Source organism: Balaenoptera physalus (assembly GCF_965194825.1).
Source record: "Balaenoptera physalus genome assembly, chromosome: 21".
Classification (NCBI taxonomy): Eukaryota; Metazoa; Chordata; class Mammalia; order Artiodactyla; family Balaenopteridae; genus Balaenoptera; species Balaenoptera physalus.
The window spans coordinates 17,046,290-17,069,528 of record NC_138902.1 but is presented as its reverse complement, the minus strand read 5'-3'; the positions used below and the strand labels follow the sequence as shown (position 1 = coordinate 17,069,528).

At 37.8% G+C, this 23,239-nt stretch overlaps 1 protein-coding gene across 5 annotated transcripts in view; it reads left to right on the top strand.

Moving 5' to 3' along the window:
* UNC5D (unc-5 netrin receptor D) overlaps positions 1-23,239 on the top strand; it is a 590,870-nt gene that overhangs the window by 314,731 nt on the left and 252,900 nt on the right. For all 5 annotated transcript variants that reach the window (XM_082444614.1, XM_082444613.1, XM_082444611.1 and 2 more), the window contains exon 2: positions 17,125-17,343. In XM_082444614.1, coding sequence (XP_082300740.1) covers positions 17,125-17,343 — 219 coding nt within the window. The remainder of the gene's footprint in view (positions 1-17,124; positions 17,344-23,239) is intronic.

Genomic DNA, 23,239 nt, shown 5'->3' with positions numbered 1-23,239 from the left:
ACATTCCAGCAAAGACGAGTGACCTTAATCTTCCAAGGACATCCAGGTCCCCAGTATTGGCCACTGGGTTTCGATCTTAGATATAGCGTTGTAAGGAAAAGGTATGTAAAATTTTCGGGCATTTCTTGAAGTGCTACTGAATAGACTGGGCTCTTGCTCTGACAGTTTCTTCTTCGCAAACAAAATAATCGACAGGATGAAAACCTACTACTTTTTCATCCTCTGCCCATCCATCCATCCCTTAGTTTCTGTTTAATAATTATAGTAATGTGCTAACAATAATTTGTTATTTATTGATTGCCTAATATGCCATATAATATCCTAGTAGGCTTATAATACTATATTATTCTCTTTCTACATGAAATAATATGAAGGATAAAGTAGCTTACAGTTAGATTCAAATCCACGTTTTCTTACTAATGAATTATATGATCTTAGGCCAGATACCTAACTCCAAAGCCCACATCAGTTTCCATGCATCAGGCTGCCCCTTGATAAAAGTTATCAGGAGGAACAGTATTTTGTGCTTCCAATACAACTTGGTATAAATCTGTTTCTGACGGTGTCTAGCAGCTTGTCTAAGGAGGATGAAAAAAGTAAGCCCCCGCTATTGTACAAGTTCCACCTCCCAATCAGATAACTGTCACATCAAATCAGGACACAGCTTCTATTGTTGGTCACTAGTGCCATGTGGTGTATTGTCAGTCTTTGCTGAATCCCACATCCCAGCAGGCTCAACTAAATCTGTGTATTAGGAAAAATAACAAAGGCATTAAAGCCTTTTACATGAGCATCAAAATTTCATCCTCCTATCAACGTCTTAGGTGATTTCCAGAAGGAGGACTTTGTTGTGCAAAGAAGGTCGTCTCATTAAGAAATGGAAGACAAATCCTGTTCCTTTTGCTATTCTTTATGGATCTCGTGCATAAAATACTGATTTTTTGTTTTAAAGGTGTCAGTTTTTTTCCTGCATAAGACCATTTTTTTGGTCTAGAGCTAGCCATTCTTGTCAATGTTGTTGATTTTGGAATAGTGAAACTGATCTCTTGATTGCTGTAACTCCAAATTGGAGATGAATAAAGGAATTAATGGATGGGAGGAAATAACATAAAAAGTAAGGTGTTATTGGTATTGCTTAGCACTTGATACTAAAACAATAGAAGCTATACATTTTTGAGATTCAAGTTGTTTTACTTTTAGAGATTATACAGTTAAACTTCCTAAAAATCTATAAAACATAAAATCAAAATGGTAAAAAAAATGAATATGCAATTCATAAAAAATAAATGAAAATAGTTGAATATTCTTTAATAGTCAAGTTTGCTAGTAATCAAAAAGTATATTTTAAACAATATTTGTTTTACCCATCAATTAACAAATATCCCCCAAACACGTTTCGGTGGTGAGGATGAAGAAAATTGGTAAACTCCTGTAATGCTGGTGGTAATGTCAGTTTGCATTGTCCTTTTGAAAATAAATTTAGTCACACGTGATATGCACTTAGTACATATTTATTGCAAAGATAATGGTCAAAAGTTTCATCACAGTTTCATTTATCTATGTAATTATTTATTTAGAATATCACACTCTTTGCCTTCATGCAACTTAAAATCTAGAGGAAGGTGCACTGATATATATGAAAAACTATGTATTAGTACAAAGCATTATGGAAGGACAGAGAAAAGGAAGGTAACCCAGAATTTTTGTTGTTCCAGAAGGGCTTCATATATGATGTGCCAACTAAGCTAAACCCTGAGGATAAGAACGGGCTATTAAGCAAAAGAGGGCCAAAATAGTACTTTGGACAGAAGGGGAAACTTGGATGCCAGTTCCAGATGAAGAGCATTTGACCCCTGAAAGAACTGAGCAATAGTCCCTCTAGCCTCCTTGTGGTGAAGTGATTTGGCATGAAGCTAGAGACGTAAGCACAGACCAGATGATGAAAGGTCTTGCTTGAAAACCATGTCAGAAAATAAGAATCTTATCCAAAGGATTGGAGGGTTTTTAAGACAGAATGACATGTTTGAATTTGCATTTGGCAAAGTTCATTCTGCTTGTAGGATGGATTGAAGGAGGGCAATCAAGAATGATGATGAAGACAGGACCAGTTGTAGTGAGTGAGGGGAATGATGGTGGTGGCCAGCGTAGTGGGAATAGGGATGAAGAGCTGGTCGTGAATTTAGGAGACAGAACCAATAGAGCTTAGTGATAAGTTGGATGTGGGAGAGTGAGCAAAGGAAAAGTAGGTGACCTCCAGGTTCTAGCTTGGGGGACTTAGTGAATATTAGGACTATTCTTTGACTTAGGGCATCTGGGCCAAATAGTAGGTATGAGGGGCTAAGCCATAAGTTCTGTTTTAGGCATAAGAAGTCTGTGAGATCTATGGGGACATTTAAGTGAATACATCTAGAGGCAATTTAATGTACAGGTTTGAAACTGCAGAGAGAACTGCTAAAGATATATATTCATGTGTAATCAGGATATAGATGATAAGTGGAGAATTAAAATATCAATGCTATAAACCTAACACTTAGAAACAACGAAATGTTAAAAAGTAAGGAACTACCAAGAACAGAACTGGCATATCTACTCTCAGTCATTAAGGATTGGTTTAATGAAAAGTTAATAATACCATGACAAAATGAGATACTATCTTGAAGTATACATACATATATATATCCTATTCACAGAAAGCCAAAATATTAAATATACATCTGAAAAAAGAAAGATGAGAGAATGAAATACACCTAATTATTAATAGTATTAGTCTTTGGGAACTTGGTGACTATGGATAACAATGTTCTTTTTTAAATACATATATTATTTGTACTTTTCTATAATTTAGCATTGTATACTAAGCCATGATTTTCAGTAGAAAATACATCATAAAATGTTAGATTTTTTTGCATTGTATTTGATTTTACAAGAATATTTGCAAGTTACAATGTCATCATAAAAGAGATTTTACAAGATTGTTTGCTTGGTAGAATTTCTCAATAGACAGTGATACAAAATGTAGTTGTAAATTTAATCTCTTGTGTCCCACCCAGACAAAAGCAGCATATATAATGGGGAAAATACTCTAGTAGATGTCAGTAGAGAGATTTCAACCAAGTCTGCTCCTTAGAGCTCTTTAGCAAGTTGTTGAACCTCTGAGGGCCTCGATTACTTCTAGGATAAGAGAGTTGGCCCAGATTTCATCGAAGATGAACTCCCACTTTACTTTGCCTGAGTCAAGGTCACATAGAAAAAGTTGTATCAAACCATGTTTCAGTTAAATCAGCCCATATTTATTCAGATATATGACTAAATGGTCACAGTCTGAGTTTGTTTTAAATGTGACCTGACATCTAATGGAAGTGTATTTATTTCGAAGAGAATTTAGTGTCTGTTCCTTATGTTTTTGTTTCCCCTCTTTTGTTGCTTGTTTTTGTCATAAAAAGATTGAAAGTCCCTACTGTGTTAATGTGTAGAACATAAAACACCAAACTCTTCCTGAAAGGTAATTTTCCAAGAATGAAAAATACGAGAATGGTGCTGGATTGTTTGGTTTTCTGTCATTCAGTGTTGCATTAAAAACAACCATTCTTCCATAACTGTGAATGGCCTCACTCTTGAAAACTGTCAGTTACAAATGAAAAGTGATAACACTCTGAAAGCAAAGCCTTTCCCAAATCCCACTAGGTTTTCAGATGAATTTGAAACCTAATCAATGGCCCACACTCATACTTAAATGTATCCATTATGGGGGGAAAACTTAAACAATTTTTAAGCTCCATCTTGAACACTGTTTTCAGTAAAATATTACCCTTTTATTTTTACATTTTAAAATGAATAATTTTTATCAACCTTACAGTCTAATTTTTTCTGTTCCCCCCCCCCCCAGGGACATATTTGTTGTTTGTTTTTGTCCTGATTGATTAATTTCAATATACTAGAACTTAGACACCATGAAGTAAAATCTAGATGTTGCCATAGTTTAGTTTACAGAGCCTTTTATATTCCTTCACTGGAATAGAAAAGTGTGTGTGTGTTCTGATTCTAAGTGTTTATTTAAGAACACATTTAAAAATGTTGAAAACGCAAAACAATAAAAATTTAAATCATCAATAATCCCACCACACATAGAAAACCATTGGGCTAAATTTGGCCTCTTACTTTAGAATCCCTTTGGACAAACTGTTGTTACGGGAACAAGCGTCTCATGCTGAATCTGACTGCACGTTGCTTGTTTCCACTAAGGGACAAGGCACCATCAGAACCAGTATAAAATCTCTGGCTTTGACCCAATTTCAGAAGTCAGTTTTGCAGATGACTCAAGCAAGAGCTGAAATAGTGGATGATTTAAAAAACCAAAACAAAACAACTTCCCCTGTGGTCTTGGGAGAAATGTCAATTGTGTTAGTGTGGCTAAAAAAAAATAACTCCTTCCTCCATATTAGAACAAACATCGTTTCTTCCTCATTGAAAGCATGCACATGGAATTACTTTAAACTGGCCTTAGGGCTCATGCTATAAACCAAGACAGCTGTCTTTCTTTGATATGCTGATTACTCTGTGTCTGCATCTCAGAAAACTTAAGGTGCATAGAAATAAAAGATGTTAGAGCCAAGTAGCTCCAATAGTTTAGTACAAATGTCAAAGTCAACTCTTCCAACTGTGAGTTCTAAGGAAAACGATATTTAACTCTGCGTAACTCTTCAACTGCCATTCCATGCCCTCATGGCACACGTGTGCACGTACCATGACCTCAGTTGGAATGCCTTCCCCATGTGTTCTCCTTTTCAACTCCTACACCTGAACTATGCTGAAATGTAACCCTCCCCGGGATGCCTGCTGCAGACCATCCCAAGGAAAGTTAGGCTTTCTCTCCTCTGTGCCCTGTGACATTTTGTTTATACTTCCAGTATACTGGTAGCATGCTTGTCATTGTTCTGTAATTATTTGTCTCTAATTTAATCTGAGAGCTCCTTGAGGAAATTAACTGTGTCTTAGTGTTTGTTGTTGTTTTTTGGCTGTAAAACAGTATACTGGTAGCATGCTTGTCATTGTTCTGTAATTCCAGTATACTGGTAGCATGCTTGTCATTGTTCTGTAATTATTTGTCTCTAATTTAATCTGAGAGCTCCTTGAGGAAATTAACTGTGTCTTAGTGTTTGTTGTTGGTTTTTGGCTGCGCTGCGTGGCATGCCGGATCTTAGTTCCCTGACCCAGGGATGGAACCCGTGCCCCCTGCAGTGGAAGTGTGGAGTCTTAACCACTAGACCACCAGGGAAGTCGCCTTAGTTATCTTTCGACTCAATGTCCAGTACCTAGAACATGGTCTAACCTGAGTACGCATGTACCCATATAAAAAGATTGAATATATTAAGGTAAATTGTGATAAGCTGGGGAATAATGAATGTGCTTTTATAAGCTCTACTGAATTCTGAAGTTTCTTGTGTGAGGAACTAAGAAGGGCTCTTCAGATTCCTTTGAATGCAGTGAAGTGTTGTTTACCATCTACTCTGCAGAATTTAAGATCTGCTCAATGGAACAATATCTTAGACCATGTATGAGAATGACACAGGTGACATGAACTACGCACATGCAGTGATATAAAACATTTCCAGTTTTATTAGAGGTTGGGAAGAAGGCAGATAATTTCTGAGTTTAAAAAAAAGGTTTTATTGGGGCCTAGGGGAAGAGTCTGTTTCATAAATTGCATTAAATATTTGGTACGTAAAATTCCGGCTGTTCTGCATTAAATGGATACAGTGCATCCCCCATCTAATTAAGTAACCATATGGAGACAAGTCATACTTACATAAACAAAAGCAGAGAACCCAGCTCTATTGTGTTGTCTTCGATTATGTAACTTGGTTTCCCTGGTATGGCTTTCTGCTCTGACTTGGATATTGCCGTGGACCAAATATGCTCCCAGACATTGAATGGAATTTAAAGAGCTATTTCTAAGGTGACTTGCTTCATTTAAATATTGCAGTGAGGGGGGCCCTGGAATACTATGCAGTTTCCTACGTTTAATAACTGCTTGCCTGTTAAAGCCAGTAGTTTTGGGATCTGGCCAACAGGAAATCCGTTGTGTATTATTACACTGCTTTGCAGGATAACCATGTGCCTGTTGTATGGTTTAACCATTCACTACGTGTTTACTGAATAGATAAATGCCTCACAGCGTGTTTTCCGAGTTTTTGACCTAACACGATTGCTCTAACATACATATGGGTAGCAAAGAGTAAAGATAGTTTATAAACAGTTCATATCATGAGGGCACTGGGATGAAAATAATAACCATCACAAAAATTGAAATATAAATTTTAGGGTAATAAGTTTTAGAATGGAAATCTAGATCATAATTATAATTCTCTCTCCTTTGTTTGCTGTTCTTTATCCAGGCAATGATGCTGATGGCGTTGGTAGTGGTGGCAAATTAAATTTATGTAACATTTTATCATTTACTGTATTTTTTTACATATATTATCTCACTTTACCATCACAAAATACTAATACATTTTTATCACCCATGTTATGGATGAGAAAAATGGAACCTCAGTATTAAGTTACCCAAGGTAATAGAGTTGAACCAGACTTTAAATCATGTTACTTGATCCTAAAGTTCTCTGGTTTTACCAGATTTAGACTTTGCTTTATGGCCGGGTCATTGGTTGGACTTGGGAACAAATCTGCGTGTTTTGTACCAGTGAGAAGATAAAAGTACTTCGGAGGTAGAAGAGAAAAAAAGAAATGAAATGTATTTCAAAGTACTCTTGGCAAAAAAGTATGAAAATAATTTAGAATTCCTCAAAATCTGTTGAAGCTCAACATCATTTATACTCTAACCCCATGGAGTGCCAGCACCCTTCACTGATGGTCCAAGGGTTTATGACTCCCAATTTGGAATGACTTTGGGCTCCAGGGTACCCAGTCCCATTACAAATTTCACATTTCAAACAGTCCAACATTGGCAGTTTTATATGGTTAAAAACATGATGGAATGAAAAAAGCCCCAGTTCCAGTTCCTTTATTTTTGCTGAAGTTCACTGTGTCCTGGTATATTCCTTGTATTTTAATTGGAGTTTTAGTGGTTAAATATTCCTGCTTAAAAGCGATGAAACTATTTCTAAATGCAACGTTGAAAAATCCTTCTCATTATTTTATTCTCAAACAGGCTTATTCTTTGACTTCTTTTTCTGTTCCTGACTTTAGCAAGGATGCCTAGTCAGTTGAATATAATTAGTTGAGTACTTGCTGTGCGATTCTCTCCAAAATATTTTCTCAAGACCTTCTCTAGGTGTGTCCATAACACACCCATGCTGACCTGGAATTACAGTCCAGCCAAAGGGATCACTGAGCGATCTTTAAGATGAATGTTAGACTTTATCTTGTGGGTCCTCACCACTTACATTATGTCTCATTTTCTCATTTTCTTTTGGTTTTATGCACTGCGCATAATTGCCATAAGGCAGGCACTCACTATATGACCCTATTCCACTTCTAAGGGTCCATTCACTTGAACTGAAATGGAATTGTGAGGTGTTTCAGTCAGATCTGCGTTCAGATTCGTACTAAGCTGCATAACGTTAGACAAGACATGTAATCGAAGTGTTTTCTCAAATGCAAAAGGGGGTCCTTGTGGTCCCCACCTTGGAGTGACGGTGTCAAACTTAAATGACTTAATCCATGTAGAAGCCTCATTACCATAACCTGTAACCATTCAATAAATGGCAGCTCTTATTTTTCTCTCTGCTAACATAGTTTCCGTGTTGCTTTAGCTTCCCCAAAACTACTTAACACTGAGTGCATTGGGATTTAATAGTGAAGCTTGGCGCTCTGGCTTTAAGAAGGGAGATCTGGGTGTATCAGTGAGGAGTATTTTCTGCAAAAACAGAAAACCTGATTTAAAAAAATAACAAATTATCTGGAGATAGATGCTTCTTGGTGTGTGTTCAGCCTCTTTGTTGTCAGAGCTGGTATCTGTGTCCCTCTTCAACTTTTCCTTGTGATCTTCCCCAGTTAAGACAGGAACAAAAAATAGAAAAGTCGATACCCACCACATTTATTCCTTTTATCAGGAAAATAAAAGCTATCTCAGAAATTTCTGTTTATAACTCATTTGCCATCGAGGGGTGTCACGTGGCCATTCCCACCTGCGAAGAAGGTCCGTGACTTTTCATACCTCTACCAGGTGGGAGAAGGCAGTTGGCAGGTCAGTCATCAGCATTTCTCACACCAGGTTTAAAACTATAATCTGAATTATAGAGTAGTAACCAATGTATTGAGATTACAAGTACATTTACCTTGAAGCCCAAAATACCCATGCAGTCTTCCATAAAACCATTTATTAAAGTAAGTCATCACCACTACCCCACACCCCACTCCCCTCCAAAGGATGGGATTTCTCAGCAACTTTTTAAAAAAAATTTTATTGAAGTATAGTTGATTTATATTGTTATGTTAATTTCTGCTGTACAGAAAAGTGATTGTTACACATATATATATTTTTTCATATTTTCAATTATGGTTGTCAGCAAATTTTTTTTAATTTTATTTATTTTTTTATACAGCAGGTTCTTAATAGTTATCCATTTTATATATATTAGTGTATACATGTCAATCCCAATCTCCCAATTCATCACACCACCACCCGCCCCCCGCCACTTTCCCCCCTTGGTGTCCATACGTTTGTTCTCTACATCTGGGTCTCTATTTCTGCCCTGCAAACTGGTTCATCTGTACCATTTTTCTAGGTTCCACATATATGCGTTAATATACAATATTTGTTTTTCTCTTTCTGACTTACCTTACTCTGTATGACAGTCTCTACATAGATCCACGTCTCTACAAATGACCCAATTTCGTTCCTTTTTATGGCTGAGTAATATTCCATTGTATATATGTACCACATCTTCTTTATCCATTCATCAGTCAATGGGCATTTAAGTTTCATTAGGTCCCATTTGTTTATTTTTGTTTTTATTTCCATTACTCTAGGAGGTGGATCAAAAAAGATCTTGCTGTGATTTATGTCAAAGAGTGTTCTTCCTATGTTTTCCTCGAAGAGTTTTATAGTGTCCGGTCTTACATTTAGGTCTCGAATCCATTTCGAGTTTATTTTTGTGTATGGTGTTAGGGAGTGTTCTAATTTCATTCTTTTACATGTAGCTGTCCAGTTTTCCCAGCACCACTTATTGAAGAGACTGTCTTTTCTCCATTGTATATCCTTGCCTCCTTTGTCATAGATTAGTTGACCATAGGTGTGTGGGTTTATCTCTGGGATTTCTATTCTGTTCCATTGATCTATATTTCTGTTTTTGTGCCAGTATCATATTGTCTTGATCACTGTAGCTTTTTAGTATAGTCTGAAGTCAGGGAGCCTGATTCCTCCAGCTCTGTTTTTCTTTCTCAAGATTGCTTTGGCTATTCAGGGTCTATGGCGTTTCCATACAAATTGTGAAATTTTTTGTTCTAGTTCTGTGAAAAATGCCAGTGGTAGTTTGATAGGGATTGCATTGAATCTGTAGATTGCTTTGGGTAGTATAGTCATTTTCACAATGTTGTTTCTTCCAGTCCAAGAACATGGTATATCTCTCCATCTGTTTGTATCATCTTTAATTTCTTTCATCAGTGTCTCATTGTTTTCTGCATACAGGTCTTTTGTCTCCCTAGGTAGGTTTATTCCTAGGTATTTTATTCTTTTTGTTGCAGTGGTAAATGGGAGTGTTTCCTTAATTTCTCTTTCAGGTTTTTCATCATTAGCGTATAGGAATGCAAGAGATTTCTGTGCATTAATTTTGTATCCTGCAACTTTACCAAATTCATTGATTAGCTCTAGTGGTTTTCTGGTGGCATCTTTAGGATTCTCTATGTATAGTATCATGTCATCTGCAAACAGTGACAGTTTTACTTCTTCTTTTCCAATTTGTATTCCTTTTATTTATTTTTTTCTCCGATTGCCATGGCTAGGACTTCCAAAACTATGTTGAATAATAGTGGTGAGAGTGGACATCCTTGTCTTGTTCCAGATCTTAGAGGAAATGCTTTCAGTTTTTCACCATTGAGAATGATGTTTGCTGTGGGTTTGTCATATATGGCCTTTATTATGTTGAGGTAGGTTCCCTCTATGCCCACTTTCTGGAGAGTTTTTTTCATAAATGGGTGTTGAATTTTGTCAAAAGCTTTTTCTGCATCTATTGAGATGATCCTATGGTTTTTCTTCTTCAATTTGTTAATATGGTGTATCACATGATTGATTTGCGTATATTGAAGAATCCTTGCATCCCTGGGATAAATCCCACTTGATCATGGTGTATAATCCTTTTGATGTGTTGTTGGATTCTGTTTGCTAGTAATTTGTTGAGGATTTTTGCGTGTATATTCATCAGTGATATTGGTCTGTAATTTTCTTTTTTTGTAATATCTTTGTCTGCTTTTGGTATCAGGGTGATGGTGACCTCATAGAATGAGTTTGGGAGTGATCCTTTTTCTGCAGGTTTTTGGAAGAGTTTGAGAAGGATGGGTGTTAGCTCTTCTAGAAAACTTTGATAGAATTCACCTGTGAAGCCATTTTGTCTGGACTTTTGGTTGTTGGAAGATTTTTAATCACAGTTTCAATTTCATTACTTGTGATTTGTCTGTTCATATTTTCTATTTTTTCCTGGTTCAGTCTTAGAAGATTATACCTAAGAATGTGTCCATTTCTTCCAGGTTGTCCATTTTATTGGCAGAGAGTTGCTTGTAGTGGTCTCTTAGGATGCTTTGTACTTCTGCGGTGTCTGTTGTAACTTCTCCTTTTTCATTTCTAATTTTATTGATTTGAGGCTTCTCCCTCTTTTTCTTCATGAGTCTGGCTAAACGTTTATCAATTTTGCTTATCTTCTCAAAGAACCAGCTTTTAGTTTTATTGATCTTTGCTATTATTTTCTTTGTTTCTATTTCATTTATTTCTGCTCTGATCTTTATGATTTCTTTCCTTCTGCTCACTTTGGGTTTTGTTTGTTCTTCTTTCCCTAGTTCCTTTAAGTGTAAGGTTAGATTGTTTGAGATTTTTCTTGTTTCTTGAGGTAGGCTTGTATTGCTATAAACTTCCCTCTTAGAACTGCTTTTGCTGCATCTCATAGGTTTTGGATTGTCATGTTTTCATTGTCATTTGTCTCTAGGTATTTTTGATTTCCCTTTTGACTTCTTCAGTGATCTCTTGGTTATTTACTAACGTATTGTTTAGCCTCCATGTGTTTGTGTTTTTTACATTTTTTTCCCTGTAATTGATTTCTAATCTCATAGTGTTGTGGTCAGAAAAGATGCTTGATATGATTTCAGTTTTCTTAAATTTACTGAGCCTTGATTTGTGACCCAAGATGTGATCTATCCTGGAGAATGTTCTGTGTGAACTAGAGAAGAAAGTGTAATCTGCTGTTTTTGGATGGAATGTCCTATAAATATCAATTAAATCTATCTGGTCTATTGTGTCATTTAAAGCTTGTTTCCCTACTAATTTTCTGTTTGGATGATCTGTCCATTGGTGTAAGTGAGGTGTTAAAGTCCCCCACTATTATTGTGTTACTGTCGATTTCCTCTTTTATAGCTGTTAGTAGTTGCCTTATGTATTGAGGTGGTCCTATGTTGGGTGCATATATATTTACAATTGTTATATCTTTTTCTTGGATTGATCCCTTGATCATTATGTAGTGTCCTTCCTTATCTCTTGTAAGATTCTTTATTTTAAAGTCTATTTTATCTGATGTGAGTATTGCTACTCCAGGTTTCTTTTGATTTCCATTAGCATGGAATATCTTTTTCCATCCCCTCACTTTCAGTCTGTATGTGTCTCTAGGTCTCAAGTGGGTCTCTTGTAGACAGCATATAAATGGGTCTTGTTTTTGTATCCATTCAGCAAGCCTGTGTCTTTTGGTTGGAGCATTTAATCCATTCACGTTTAAGGTAATTATCGATATGTATGTTCCTATTACCATTTTCTTAACTGTCTTGGGTTTGTTTTTGTAGGTCCTTTTCTTCTCTTGTGTTTCCCACTTAGAGAGTTGCCTTTAGCATTTGTTGTAGAGCTGGTTTGGTGGTGCTGAATTCTCTTAGCTTTTGCTTGTCTGTAAAACTTTTGATTTCTCCATCGAATCTGAATGAGATCCTTGCTGGGTAGAGTAATCTTGTTTGTAGGTTCTTCACTTTAATCATTTTAAATATGTCATGCCACTCCCTTCTGGCTCATAGAGCTTCTGCTGAGAAATCAGCTGTTAACCTTATGGGAGTTCTCTTGTATATTATTTGGCATTTTTCCCTTGTTGCTTTGAATACTTTTCCTTTTCTTTAGTTTTGCCAATTTGATTACTATGTGTCTCGGCGTGTTTCTCCTTGGGTTTATCCTGTATGGGACTCTATGCACTTCCTGGATTTGGATGGCTATTTCCTTTCCCATGTTAGGGAAGTTTTTGACTATAATCTCTTCAAATATTTTCTCGGGTCCTTTCTCTCTCTTTTCTCCTTCTGGAAGCCCTATAATGCGAATGTTGTTGCGTTTAATGTTGTTGCAGAGGTCTCTTAGGCTGTCTTCATTTCTTTTCATTCTTTTTTCTTTAGTCTGTTCCACAGCAGTGAATTCCACCATTCTGTCTTCTAGGTCACTTATCCATTCTTCTGCCTCAGTTTTTCTGCTGTTGATTTCTTCTAGTGTATTTTTCATTTCAGTTATTGTATTGTTCATCTGTTTGTTTGTTCTTTAATTCTTCTAGGTCTTTGTTATACATTTCTTGCATCTTCTTGATCTTTGCCTCCATTCTTATTCCGAGGTCCTGGATCATCTTCACTATCATTATTCTGAATTCTTTTTCTGGAAGGTTGCCTATCTCCACTTCATTTAGTTGTTCTTCTGGGGTTTTATCTTGTTCCTTCATCTGATATGTAGCCCTCTGCCTTTTCATCCTGTCTTTCTGTGAATGTGGTTTTTGTTCCACAGGCTGCAGGATTGTAGTTCTTCTTTCTTCTGCTGTCTGCTTTCTGGTGGGTGCGGCTGTCTAAGAGGCTTGTGCAAGTTTCCTAATGGGAGGGACTGGTGGTGGGTAGAGCTGGCTGTTGCTCTGGTGGGCAGAGCTCCGTAAAACTTTAATGTGCTTGTCTGCTGATGGGTGGGGCTGGGTTCCCTCCCTGTTGGTTGTTTGGCCTTAGGTGACCCAGCACTGGAGCCTCCCTGGCTCTTTGGTGGGGCTAATGGCAGACTCTGGGAGGGCTCAGGCCAAGGAGTACTTCCCAGAACTTCTGCTGCCAGTGTCCTTGTCCCCACGGTGAGACACAGCCACCCCCCACCCCTGCAGGAGACCCTCCAACACTAGCAGGTAGGTCTGGTTCAGTCTCCTATGGTGTCACTGCTCCTTCCCCTGGGTCCCGATGCGCACACTACTTTGTGTGTGCCCTCCAAGAGTAGAGTCTCTGTTTCCCACACTCCTGTCAAACTCCTGCAGTCAAATCCCGCTAGCCTGCAAAGTCTGATTCTCTGGGAATTCCTCCTTCCGTTGCCAGACCCCTAGGTTGGGAAGCCTAACGGGCTCAGAACCTTCACTCCAGTGGGTGGACTTCTGTGGTATAAGTGTTCTCCAGTTTGTGAGTCATCCACCCAGCAGTTATGGGATTTGATTTTATTGTGATTGCGCCCCTCCTACCGTCTCATTGTGGCTTCTCCTTTGTCTTTGGATGTGGGGTATCTTTTTTGGTGAGTTCTGGTGTCTTCCTGTCGATGATTGTTCAGCAGTTAGTTGTGATTCTGGTGCTCTCACATGAGGGAGTCAGAGCATGTCCTTCTCCTCCTCCATCTCGAACCAATCAATCTGGTTGTCAGCAACTTCTACGCCCCAGCTTGGAACTTCTGTTGGCAACTTCCCAGCCTGGTGGGTTAAGGAAGGGCCTACTTTCCTGGGGTAGCAGCCTTCTTGTTGCAAGGGAGGCATGTGAAGGGCAGGGCACTGCTATACCAGCAATTCAAGTCTGAGCATGGTGAGGATCCTGGGGAGGGGAAGGGGGGAGAGGGATCAGTATAAGGCAAACAGCACTCGTAACCCTTCACTATACATACGAAGCAAACAAACAAAAAAAAGGAAAATATGTAACTTTTCTATTTTCACTTACTGTATTTCATTTCTTAGGATGCAAGTAAATGGTAATACATATAGAAATGTATACCCACAGTGTCTCACCTTTCCACTCTTACCCTCATAAATTGATTTTTTTTGTTATTTTTTGCTTTCCTGGACCCTGGCCTGTTTCCTATACATACGTTATATTAACGTGGCTTCAGTAATAGTTAAGATAGAATGTTACATTCTGCCTCTTTTTTTCCTCCTCTGAACATTGATTGGTTCTTTTGTAAATTGTTTTTCCTTTTTTTAAAATTGAAGTATAGTTAATTTACAATGATGTGTTAGTTTCAAGTGTGTAGCAAAGTTATACATATATATTTTTTGTTTTGTTTTGCTCTGTACCTAGATTTCTTTCCATTATAGGCTATTACAAGTTATTGAGTATAGTTCTCTGTGCTATACTGTAGGTCCTTGTTGCTTACCTATTTTATATACAGTAGTGTATATATGTTAATCCCAAACTCCTAATTTATCTCCCCTCACCCCATATTCCCTTTGGTAACCATAACTTTGTTTCCTATGTCTGTGAGTCAATTTCTGTTTTGTAAGATTGATTGATTCTTAATGGAGGTCCTTGAGATAGCCAGGACACTTACAGCCAGTTTTCCCATTCCACTCTCCTGCTCTCTGTTTTAGATGAAGACTGAACTTGTTATTTTATCTAATGGGGATTTACTAAAATAGCAGGAAGGTAACCTAATTGCTTTCAGATCTCTCTGTTTTGTGACTCAGATGGTTAAAACTCGATTTATCTTATCATCCAATACCTTTGTATGTCATTTTACTTAAGCTGGTTAAATGTGGTCTCACTATTTACTTACAAATTGGTTTTTTGTGACTGCCACCCCATGTCAGTAGTTACTTCTGACATTTATGCATTGTTACTAATTAAGCAAAAACACCTCATTCAGCATTTAGCACTTACACCCGTGTTCACTCAGGCTACCACCATGGGGCTCTGCATATATTCTTTATCAGGTGACCCTTTTCTGCAACAGTGAATTACTTTGGACAAAACTCAAGCCCCTGATGGGAGTGTGAGCTGTTTGATGCCCACATAAAATCTTCTAATACCTTTGTCATTTCCTCTAATGCATGGATTTATAGAAGCCTGAGGGGACTTGGTATTTATTGAAGATGGAAATTGCTGTGAGCAGTCAGTAACAAAATGAGTTAATATATGATATATTTTATGAAGTCCATTGTAAATATAATTTAAAACATTAAAAAAAAACACCTCTCAGATTCTATCTTGAAACCCTTCTTATTCCATGTGATATGTACACATTTTATTTTCTGAGGGAGTTTATCTAACTTTTATAACTTAAACTGGTTTGCTCTCATTATTTGGAATATTTGCTTTATGATGCTTTTTTGGACCTTCTGTGAGTTAGCTTTTCTATTAGCGTGACTTAACTTTTCTATTACAAATGCACTTGAAAGCTTATAAATCTCAAACTCTTTAATATGTGAGGCGTTTCCCCCACCCCTTAAGTTGATACAGTTAATGAAAAAAAAAAGTTTGGAGAATCAAACTATTGTGTTTAATTCATTTCAGTGGCATGACATAGTGCTTATGTATTACAGTTGGCAAGCAGTCTTTTTCATAACTCAGTGTCTTTTATTTTCTTCCTTACGCAAACATATAATTATAGGCAGTCATTCCTTCTGTGTCCTAGTCCCCCCTCTTTTACATTTACTAATTCTCTCTACAGGTTCTTAAAACAGGACATTCCTCCTAATATTGTGAATTATGTTTATCCTTGACAGTGCTTACTCATTTAGGTTATTGACTTGAGTGGGAATAATAAGAGGCTCTGTTTGTTCAGAATTGCACTGATGGCACCCAGAAAGCCGGGTTAGGACACAGAATGCACCTGGTCTCCAGGCTCTCTCCTGTTGAACTAGATTGTTGTTCCAGTAGTTTCATTCGGTCCCTTTCTCCAGCTTAGCCCTAAAGACTGATTTGCTTTGAATGGGAGTAATCCTCTTTGGGGCATAGTTGATCTGGTTATTGAAATCTTTGCTTGCTTTGTTCTTTCTCTGGAATGGCCATGGGAAGGCACAAGATAGGGATTCTCTTGGCTATGCTCCACATTGCTCAGCAGTTACATCTTTCTTCCCTTGACTTTGTGCTAGTTTCCTGGGACTTAAGTCCTTGCTAAATGGAGTGAAGAGACAATGAAGCAAAGTCTTGGCTTATGCTTTTTCCTTTTCATATTGTTTCTCTCCACTCATCAGTTCCCTATACTTGGGGAGACACATCTGTTTCTTACCTTTGAACAGATGTAACTATAGATATTAAACTAAAAACTTACAGCTTGTAGTGATTTGTTTTAGTTCTTAGCCTTAAAAGTGAGGTAGCTTTTGGGGTCAGGAGTGCTGGGTGTAAAGAATGATGGTCAAAGACAAGCAGAAGAAATGTGTATTCCTTTTAGAAGGTTTAGTAAATTTTGGGAAGAAACGCTATCCAAGGTAGAATACCAGACAATCTCCACAGTTTCATAGGTAAAGAAAGTGGACAGTTTGGAATCTTTTGGACATGTCTTATGATCGACCAACGTCACCATTATTTACACTCATTTATGGGAAAACCAAATCTATTCCCTCCATTATTTCAAAGTTTTGAGGCAGCTTCGGCCCCTCATTGAACACTTCACCAGACTGAATCTTAAGATTTAGCCTGTCACCCCACAGATGTTTATCTCAGGTCTTTCAGCAAAGGCAGATTCAAAACTGTAGTTTGAGGGGGTCTCCTATTCATTGTTTTCACTCGTACAGTAATACTGAATGTGTGTCTGTCTAAAGGTACCATATCATGCTGATTCAATCTCTAGAAGATAATTCATCTGCACAGGCCTTACAAGCATGCTGTGTTAGGATGCAAAGTTTTCCAGCACAGATTATTAAAGCAGGTTGTTCTTTTTGGCCTGATGTATGTGCTGCCATTGTAGACTGTGTTCTAATATCTTCTTCAATTTCACAGGAACTGACAATGGCGAAGTCCTCCCTGAATCCATCCCATCAGCTCCTGGGACACTGCCTCATTTCATAGAGGAACCAGGCGATGCTTATATCATCAAGAGCAACCCCATTGCACTGAGGTGCAAAGCAAGGCCAGCCATGCAGATATTCTTCAAATGCAATGGCGAATGGGTCCATCAAAATGAGCATGTCTCTGAGGAGAGTCTGGACGAGAGTTCAGGTAAGAATGGGAAGCAATCAGAACCAACTACAGTAGCTTCTCAGATTCTCACATTGTTATATGACTGCTTAAGCCACCCCCATTACCTCATTTGAATGAGGTCACAGTAACATCATCTTTGGAATATCACGTACAGTCATATCTTTAAATGACTCCACAGCTCCCTTGCCTAGTGTACTCCAATATGGTAGAGTTTTTTGTTTTCCTGCTCTATATAATTTTAAGACCTAATTTTGTATGGAAGTTAATATTCTCACTGGAAATAAAACCAGCATTCACTGTTTTCATTTTTCTGAATTCTAAATACTTTTTCAAGACATAAATCTTTCACCAAACACCTTTTGAAGCAGCATAAATTCAGTTTCTCTAATCTTTCCTCCTGGATATTAGTTTTGTGTGCTTCATTCTCCACAGTTGGTGGTTTCTGTGTCCTCTTTAAGTTCTTTTGATTACTCTGTAATGATAGAGCCCAAATTAGAAGACCAAATTTGGATAGGATCTCCAGTATAAAAGAATTTCAGGACTATCTTTATTGGCTTGGCTAATTTGGCTGATGAGGAATTATGATGAGAATAGTGATCATACTAGCTAATGTTTGTTGAGCACTTACTATATACCAGGCCTTATCTAAGCATTTGATAGACATTATCTTACTGTCTTTTCAATTGCTCTCTGGGGCAAATAATGCTGTCACTGCCTTCTTATAGGTAAGGAAACTGAGGCTCAAAGAAATTAAGTAAACTATGGGCTTGTGCTGGATCTGAAAATAAGATCATTTGACTCAACTTTAAAGAATTATAACTTTTATATTTTAACATATAACAGAAAGAGTATATGCTTTTGAACTTTGTCTCCTCAGACTAACTGAAAATTTAGCCTCATCCTAAGTCCAATCTGGTGTCACCCTAGATTATTGATTTTATTAGTTCTGAACTTATTCACTAGATGTCAGATTTTGAATAAGTCAAAAAGCCTGAGTATAATTAAGAAGTTTCAAGATGGCTTAATTTATTAACTGTATGCCAGTGCTGTTTAATACACTAGGCTAGGCCTTTCAGAGTATTCCAAGAAGGGTAGGAGGCAAACACTGATCTCTAGACCTTCATAGCAACTAATAGGTATAAGACCAATACACCTGTAAGTGCAGTACAAATGAAGTTATGATAAATGTCTGAAGAGAGGTAGATGGCGCTAGGGAGGATTTTACAAAAAATCATGTCCAACTAGGACTCTTAGGAAAGGTGTGGAAGCTATAGTATTTGAAAGGGACATTGATGAATATGTAATTCAATTAGGCATAATTGATGCTAAACCCTATGGGGGAGTGAAGAGTCTCAGTGGCCAACATTAGCGATTGAAAGGTCAACATTAGCAAATGAAAGAAAGCTGAGTGTATGTTCCACTCAGCTTGGTTTGGTTGAAATATGAAATAGATGTAGGAGACAGCAGCTGATAGCTGGAAAACAGCTCAATCAGTGGCATAAAAGACCTCAAATATCAGAGCAAGGAGTCTTTTAATTAATTTTATGGCTATTTTGCTAATGGGGGGGATTGATTATATGGACACATGGGAATGCAGTGGCTTTGAAGCTATGCTTCAGAAGATGAATCCAGCAGAAGCCTTTGGAATGGTAAGGAGAAGTAGGAATGGGGAAGTTAGGAGACTGGGATAATTCAGTTGAGAAAGTAAGGTCTGCTTCTCGAGCAATGGCCACAGAAATAAGAACTAGATATCTGATGTGAGAAACTTCAACAAATCAGACTTAATAGCTGAATGAATAAATGAGTGAATGGAGAAATAAAAACTAATCTTTTAACAGAAGCAAAAGGGTAATGCAGTTAATATTAGTAATCACATTAGCAAGGAGAAAAGTCTAAGATCATTGTTTGGGGCTGTGTGTTTTATCCTCAGACATTGCTGCCCTAGATTTTGCCCAGTAATGAACTTAAAATAGCAGAACCCCTTAGGGTAAACTGCTCCAAATAAAAGATAGGAAGAACATTGAAAAATGATCAACTATTTTTTTATACCACTGCTAGAAAATCCTATATCCGTTCTCATTTAAAGACCTCTTGATAAGTATTGCAGGCCAATTTAACACTCTACCCTCTTGTAATTTCACAACATTCTGTTTTGTTATTGCTTCTCCCTTTTAATTCCCTTAGCATTGCTGGGCAGCTCCATGTCTTGCAGATAGCAGCGCTGATTACATTCTCTGCCTCCATGTAAAAGACTCCCCTCTTTGCTTCCTGTAAAAAAATAAAATAAAATAAGACCAATAAAAGTCACAAATTTCAAAGGAACTGGGAAGAACAAAAAAAATCATAAACGACAAAATCTGAAGAGATTATACACCGATTTTAAAAATAAGCTGTTGAGAAAGAATTTTAACAGCTACCTTTTGGAAAAGAATTTAATAAGCACAACCCTTTCTTCCAAGTCATTTTGACTGAATCAATAGGAAAGAAATGTCTCTCCCTAAAACTGTTTTTCTTCTGTGTGGTTAATGAAAATCACTGTCTACCACACACTGCAATTATGTTTCCTAAGCTCTGTAGTAATAGTGGAAAAATGGAAACTGGAGCAAGATGAGTGGAGATATTAGACCCAAAACTAATGCATAAGTGTAATTAAGGTTGGAAACGAAATGGCCTCAGGTATTGAAAAATAGATGCATTACTTCCCCTGGGTTCTTCAGCGTGGCGCTGGAGCATAGGGATTGACTACCTTTACAGCCTTAATGGCTTTTGATGGGGTCTGAAAAATAATTCCTGCCATTCCAGTGGGGAGTGCATGATACCGAGAGACCAAGGATAATGGGACCACGTTTGACCAGAGGTAGAGAATGTTCCATGCTCTTTTAAGAAGTTGAAAGTAACTGCTTCAATATCTTTGGCCAACATGGTCTCTATTTCTAAAATCCTAGGGAGCTTTGATTCCTTTTACTTACAGGTTTTCTTTCTTCACAGAACTAATGGGAAATACATAGGACCTGGGAGTGTTGGGAGTCGACACAGAATCTTTTGTATTTCCAAATTGGAACAATAAGTCCTCTCACTTGTTAAAGGCTGCAAACTGCCTTTGGTCTTTCTGGCAATTTGGCCCCGTCATCTAACAGTTCAAATAAGAAGAAAAAGGATTGTATGTTTTCATGCAATTTAGCTTGGAAAACCCAGAGCTAGAGTTCTTTCCTGCAGAAAGCACAATTTATTTGACGTGAGTTACTGTGTTTGCACAGACATGGCTATACCTCTTAGTAATGTACACTTTTAGTTCTCTGCACAAGCCGAGCGATCCTCTTTCATTTGTTCTGCCTCATTTCATTTGGAAATATGGGAAGTCTTCTTCCTTGTATTTTTCCTCTGTTAACATCTGGAGTTGAGAGGCAATCCCAATTCAGGAATCATGCCCCTGAGAAAGGGGTGGATTGTTCAGTAATGCACAAACGTGTACACACACACACACACACACACACACACACACACACACACACACACACACACACACACACACACACACACACACACACACACACACACACACACACACACACACACACACACACACACACACAGAAAAACAGCAACAACCGGCAAAACCCATCCTTGACAATCAGGATAATGTAGCCTGTGGGAAGCTTGAGTTATCAATAAGCTAAACCACTTCTTTACTGTTCAGTAAAAATGGAGTTCCCTTAACAAGGCTCCAAGGCTCCATGGTTTTTATTCTACCTTGGAGATACCGAAGTCTAATGAGTGAAATAATGCGTATTTCAACGTGTTACGGGAAAAGTCTCGACTCCAGTAAACTAATTTTTCTTCTTAAAGAATACCATTTCAGGGATTTCATTGTGTGTGATTTCCTTAAACAACTGGAGTCACTCTCTGGGAAGAAAAGGTTAATGGATTGTGTTGAGAAAAGGGAGACGGGTAGAATAAAAAATGTATTAAATCTTTAAAGTTTGTATCTAAGAACTTTGCTGGTGATGGGGATGTGAATATAGTATCCTCCAGAAAACCATTAATTTGAAGTTACCTTCAAAGATTCACAAATCACCAAGGTGCATTTGGGAAGCATATATTTGGGACCACAGAACACAGCAGTAATCCGTCTCTGAAGTGTTCCATTGACAGTTTGTGGGTTTAAAACCCACAACTGTAGAAGCATTCTCCGACCCCCACCCCAGATTTCATACTATTCGTCACTGCTGCTCAGAGAGGACTGACATATTCTAACAAGGTTTTCAGGAAAATATTATGAATTCCTTCCAAAAACTTGTGACAGAGCATGAAGACCTTGTGTCTAATTTAAGCCTTTCCTACAAAAAGGTAGAGACCGTTTACTATCATTTCATTCATAGCAGAGATAGAAGGCAGCTAACCACTTTATGCAATTTTGTAACTTCCTGATATTGGCCAGAGATTTGTTCTAAACCCTAAACTCTTGAAGAGTGTCTTTGGACTTTTTTATAGTCTTTTTTGTTCATACAACATTTTAAATGTTTTTTTTTTTTTTTTCTAATTTGAAGTGGGAATTATAAGGATATTAAAAAAAAGATGGTCTGGTGGTTAAGAGCATGGATATTAGTGCAAGATGATACCTCCATTTTTGAGATCTGGCTCTCCATTTACAGACGTGTTAAGGTAGATACGTTCCTTGGCATCCTTTCACCTCGGTTTTCCCATGTATGAAATGGCAGTTACAAGTATATCTACCGCATGGAACTATAGCAGGGGTCGTAGAACCTAATATACATGACATACCTTGCTCAGGGTCTGGTGTATAGCAAGTTACGCTATCAAGGTTAGCCTTCAAAATGATAAATATAAAACTGCAATTTTTTTTTAAATGGGGTAAGTGGCTGGTGATTATGCTTCCAAAAACAAAGAGAAAGTTATGAACTTTTACAGTTCCAAAAAGATGAAGGGACTAGTACTATTAACAGGTAAATCATTGTCTTTCGTAGAATGACATTTTATTTGCCTGTGGTTCACTCCCTCAGTTTACATTTCGTCTTTGTTATTCTCAGAGCCCCTGGTGTCACCATGGGAGATAGAATTGGTAGGATGTATGCCCTGATCTCAGGGGATGATCTACTAACAGGAAGTAGTTTTAGTGACTGCAGGAATGGAAAGCCATTGATTGGGGCAGCAAGGTTGGAAATCATGAGTGTGGTTCCCACAAGTTGTGAGTATGAGGTCTGAGTGAGTCATTCAGGGGATGCTGTCTTCTAACTAACCCTCCCCTCTCCACTTCCGCCTTTTGAGTTGCCCTGCTCTCTGTTATCAGACGACACTACCGAGTTAATTTGCTTTCCTCTGCCAGACATCTCTGTGCTGATTAATTTTAATCTCCAGTGAGGACGAAACTGGAGAGCTTGGGTGTGTTCTTAGTTTCTGTACTTAAGACTGAACTTGCAGTGCTTCTGAGGAATATGTGGAGCGGTTATTATCCAGGGGAAACTAAAGAGTATTCATTAGGCATTGTGCACTTTCAAAGGAGGACTATTTTTTTTTATCAAAATACATTTTAATCTTGTTGCTAGGATGAAGTGGCAAAAGACGTTTAGCCCTAATTAAGCATCTGCCGGTAAAATGAAATATGGTTCTGCCTTTTAATTATCTACATTTAATTTGCTACTTTCAGTAGCATGTTGGCTTGAAGACATCTAAGCTCCCCCAAGAAATGGAGGCACAGTTCCCTGAAAAGGTTTCTTGTATCTCAAAGTTTTTAAAACTCCAAATATGGATCAGATTCATGTGTCTTTACCAGAACCTCGCCCTAGACACTGAGCTAAATATTGGGTGAGGACGGAGCCTTCGAGTCATAGGTAGGATGGCAGCCATTCCCAGAAGCTTTTGGTGATGCTTTGGAGAGGTTAGAAGCCCCTCTTGT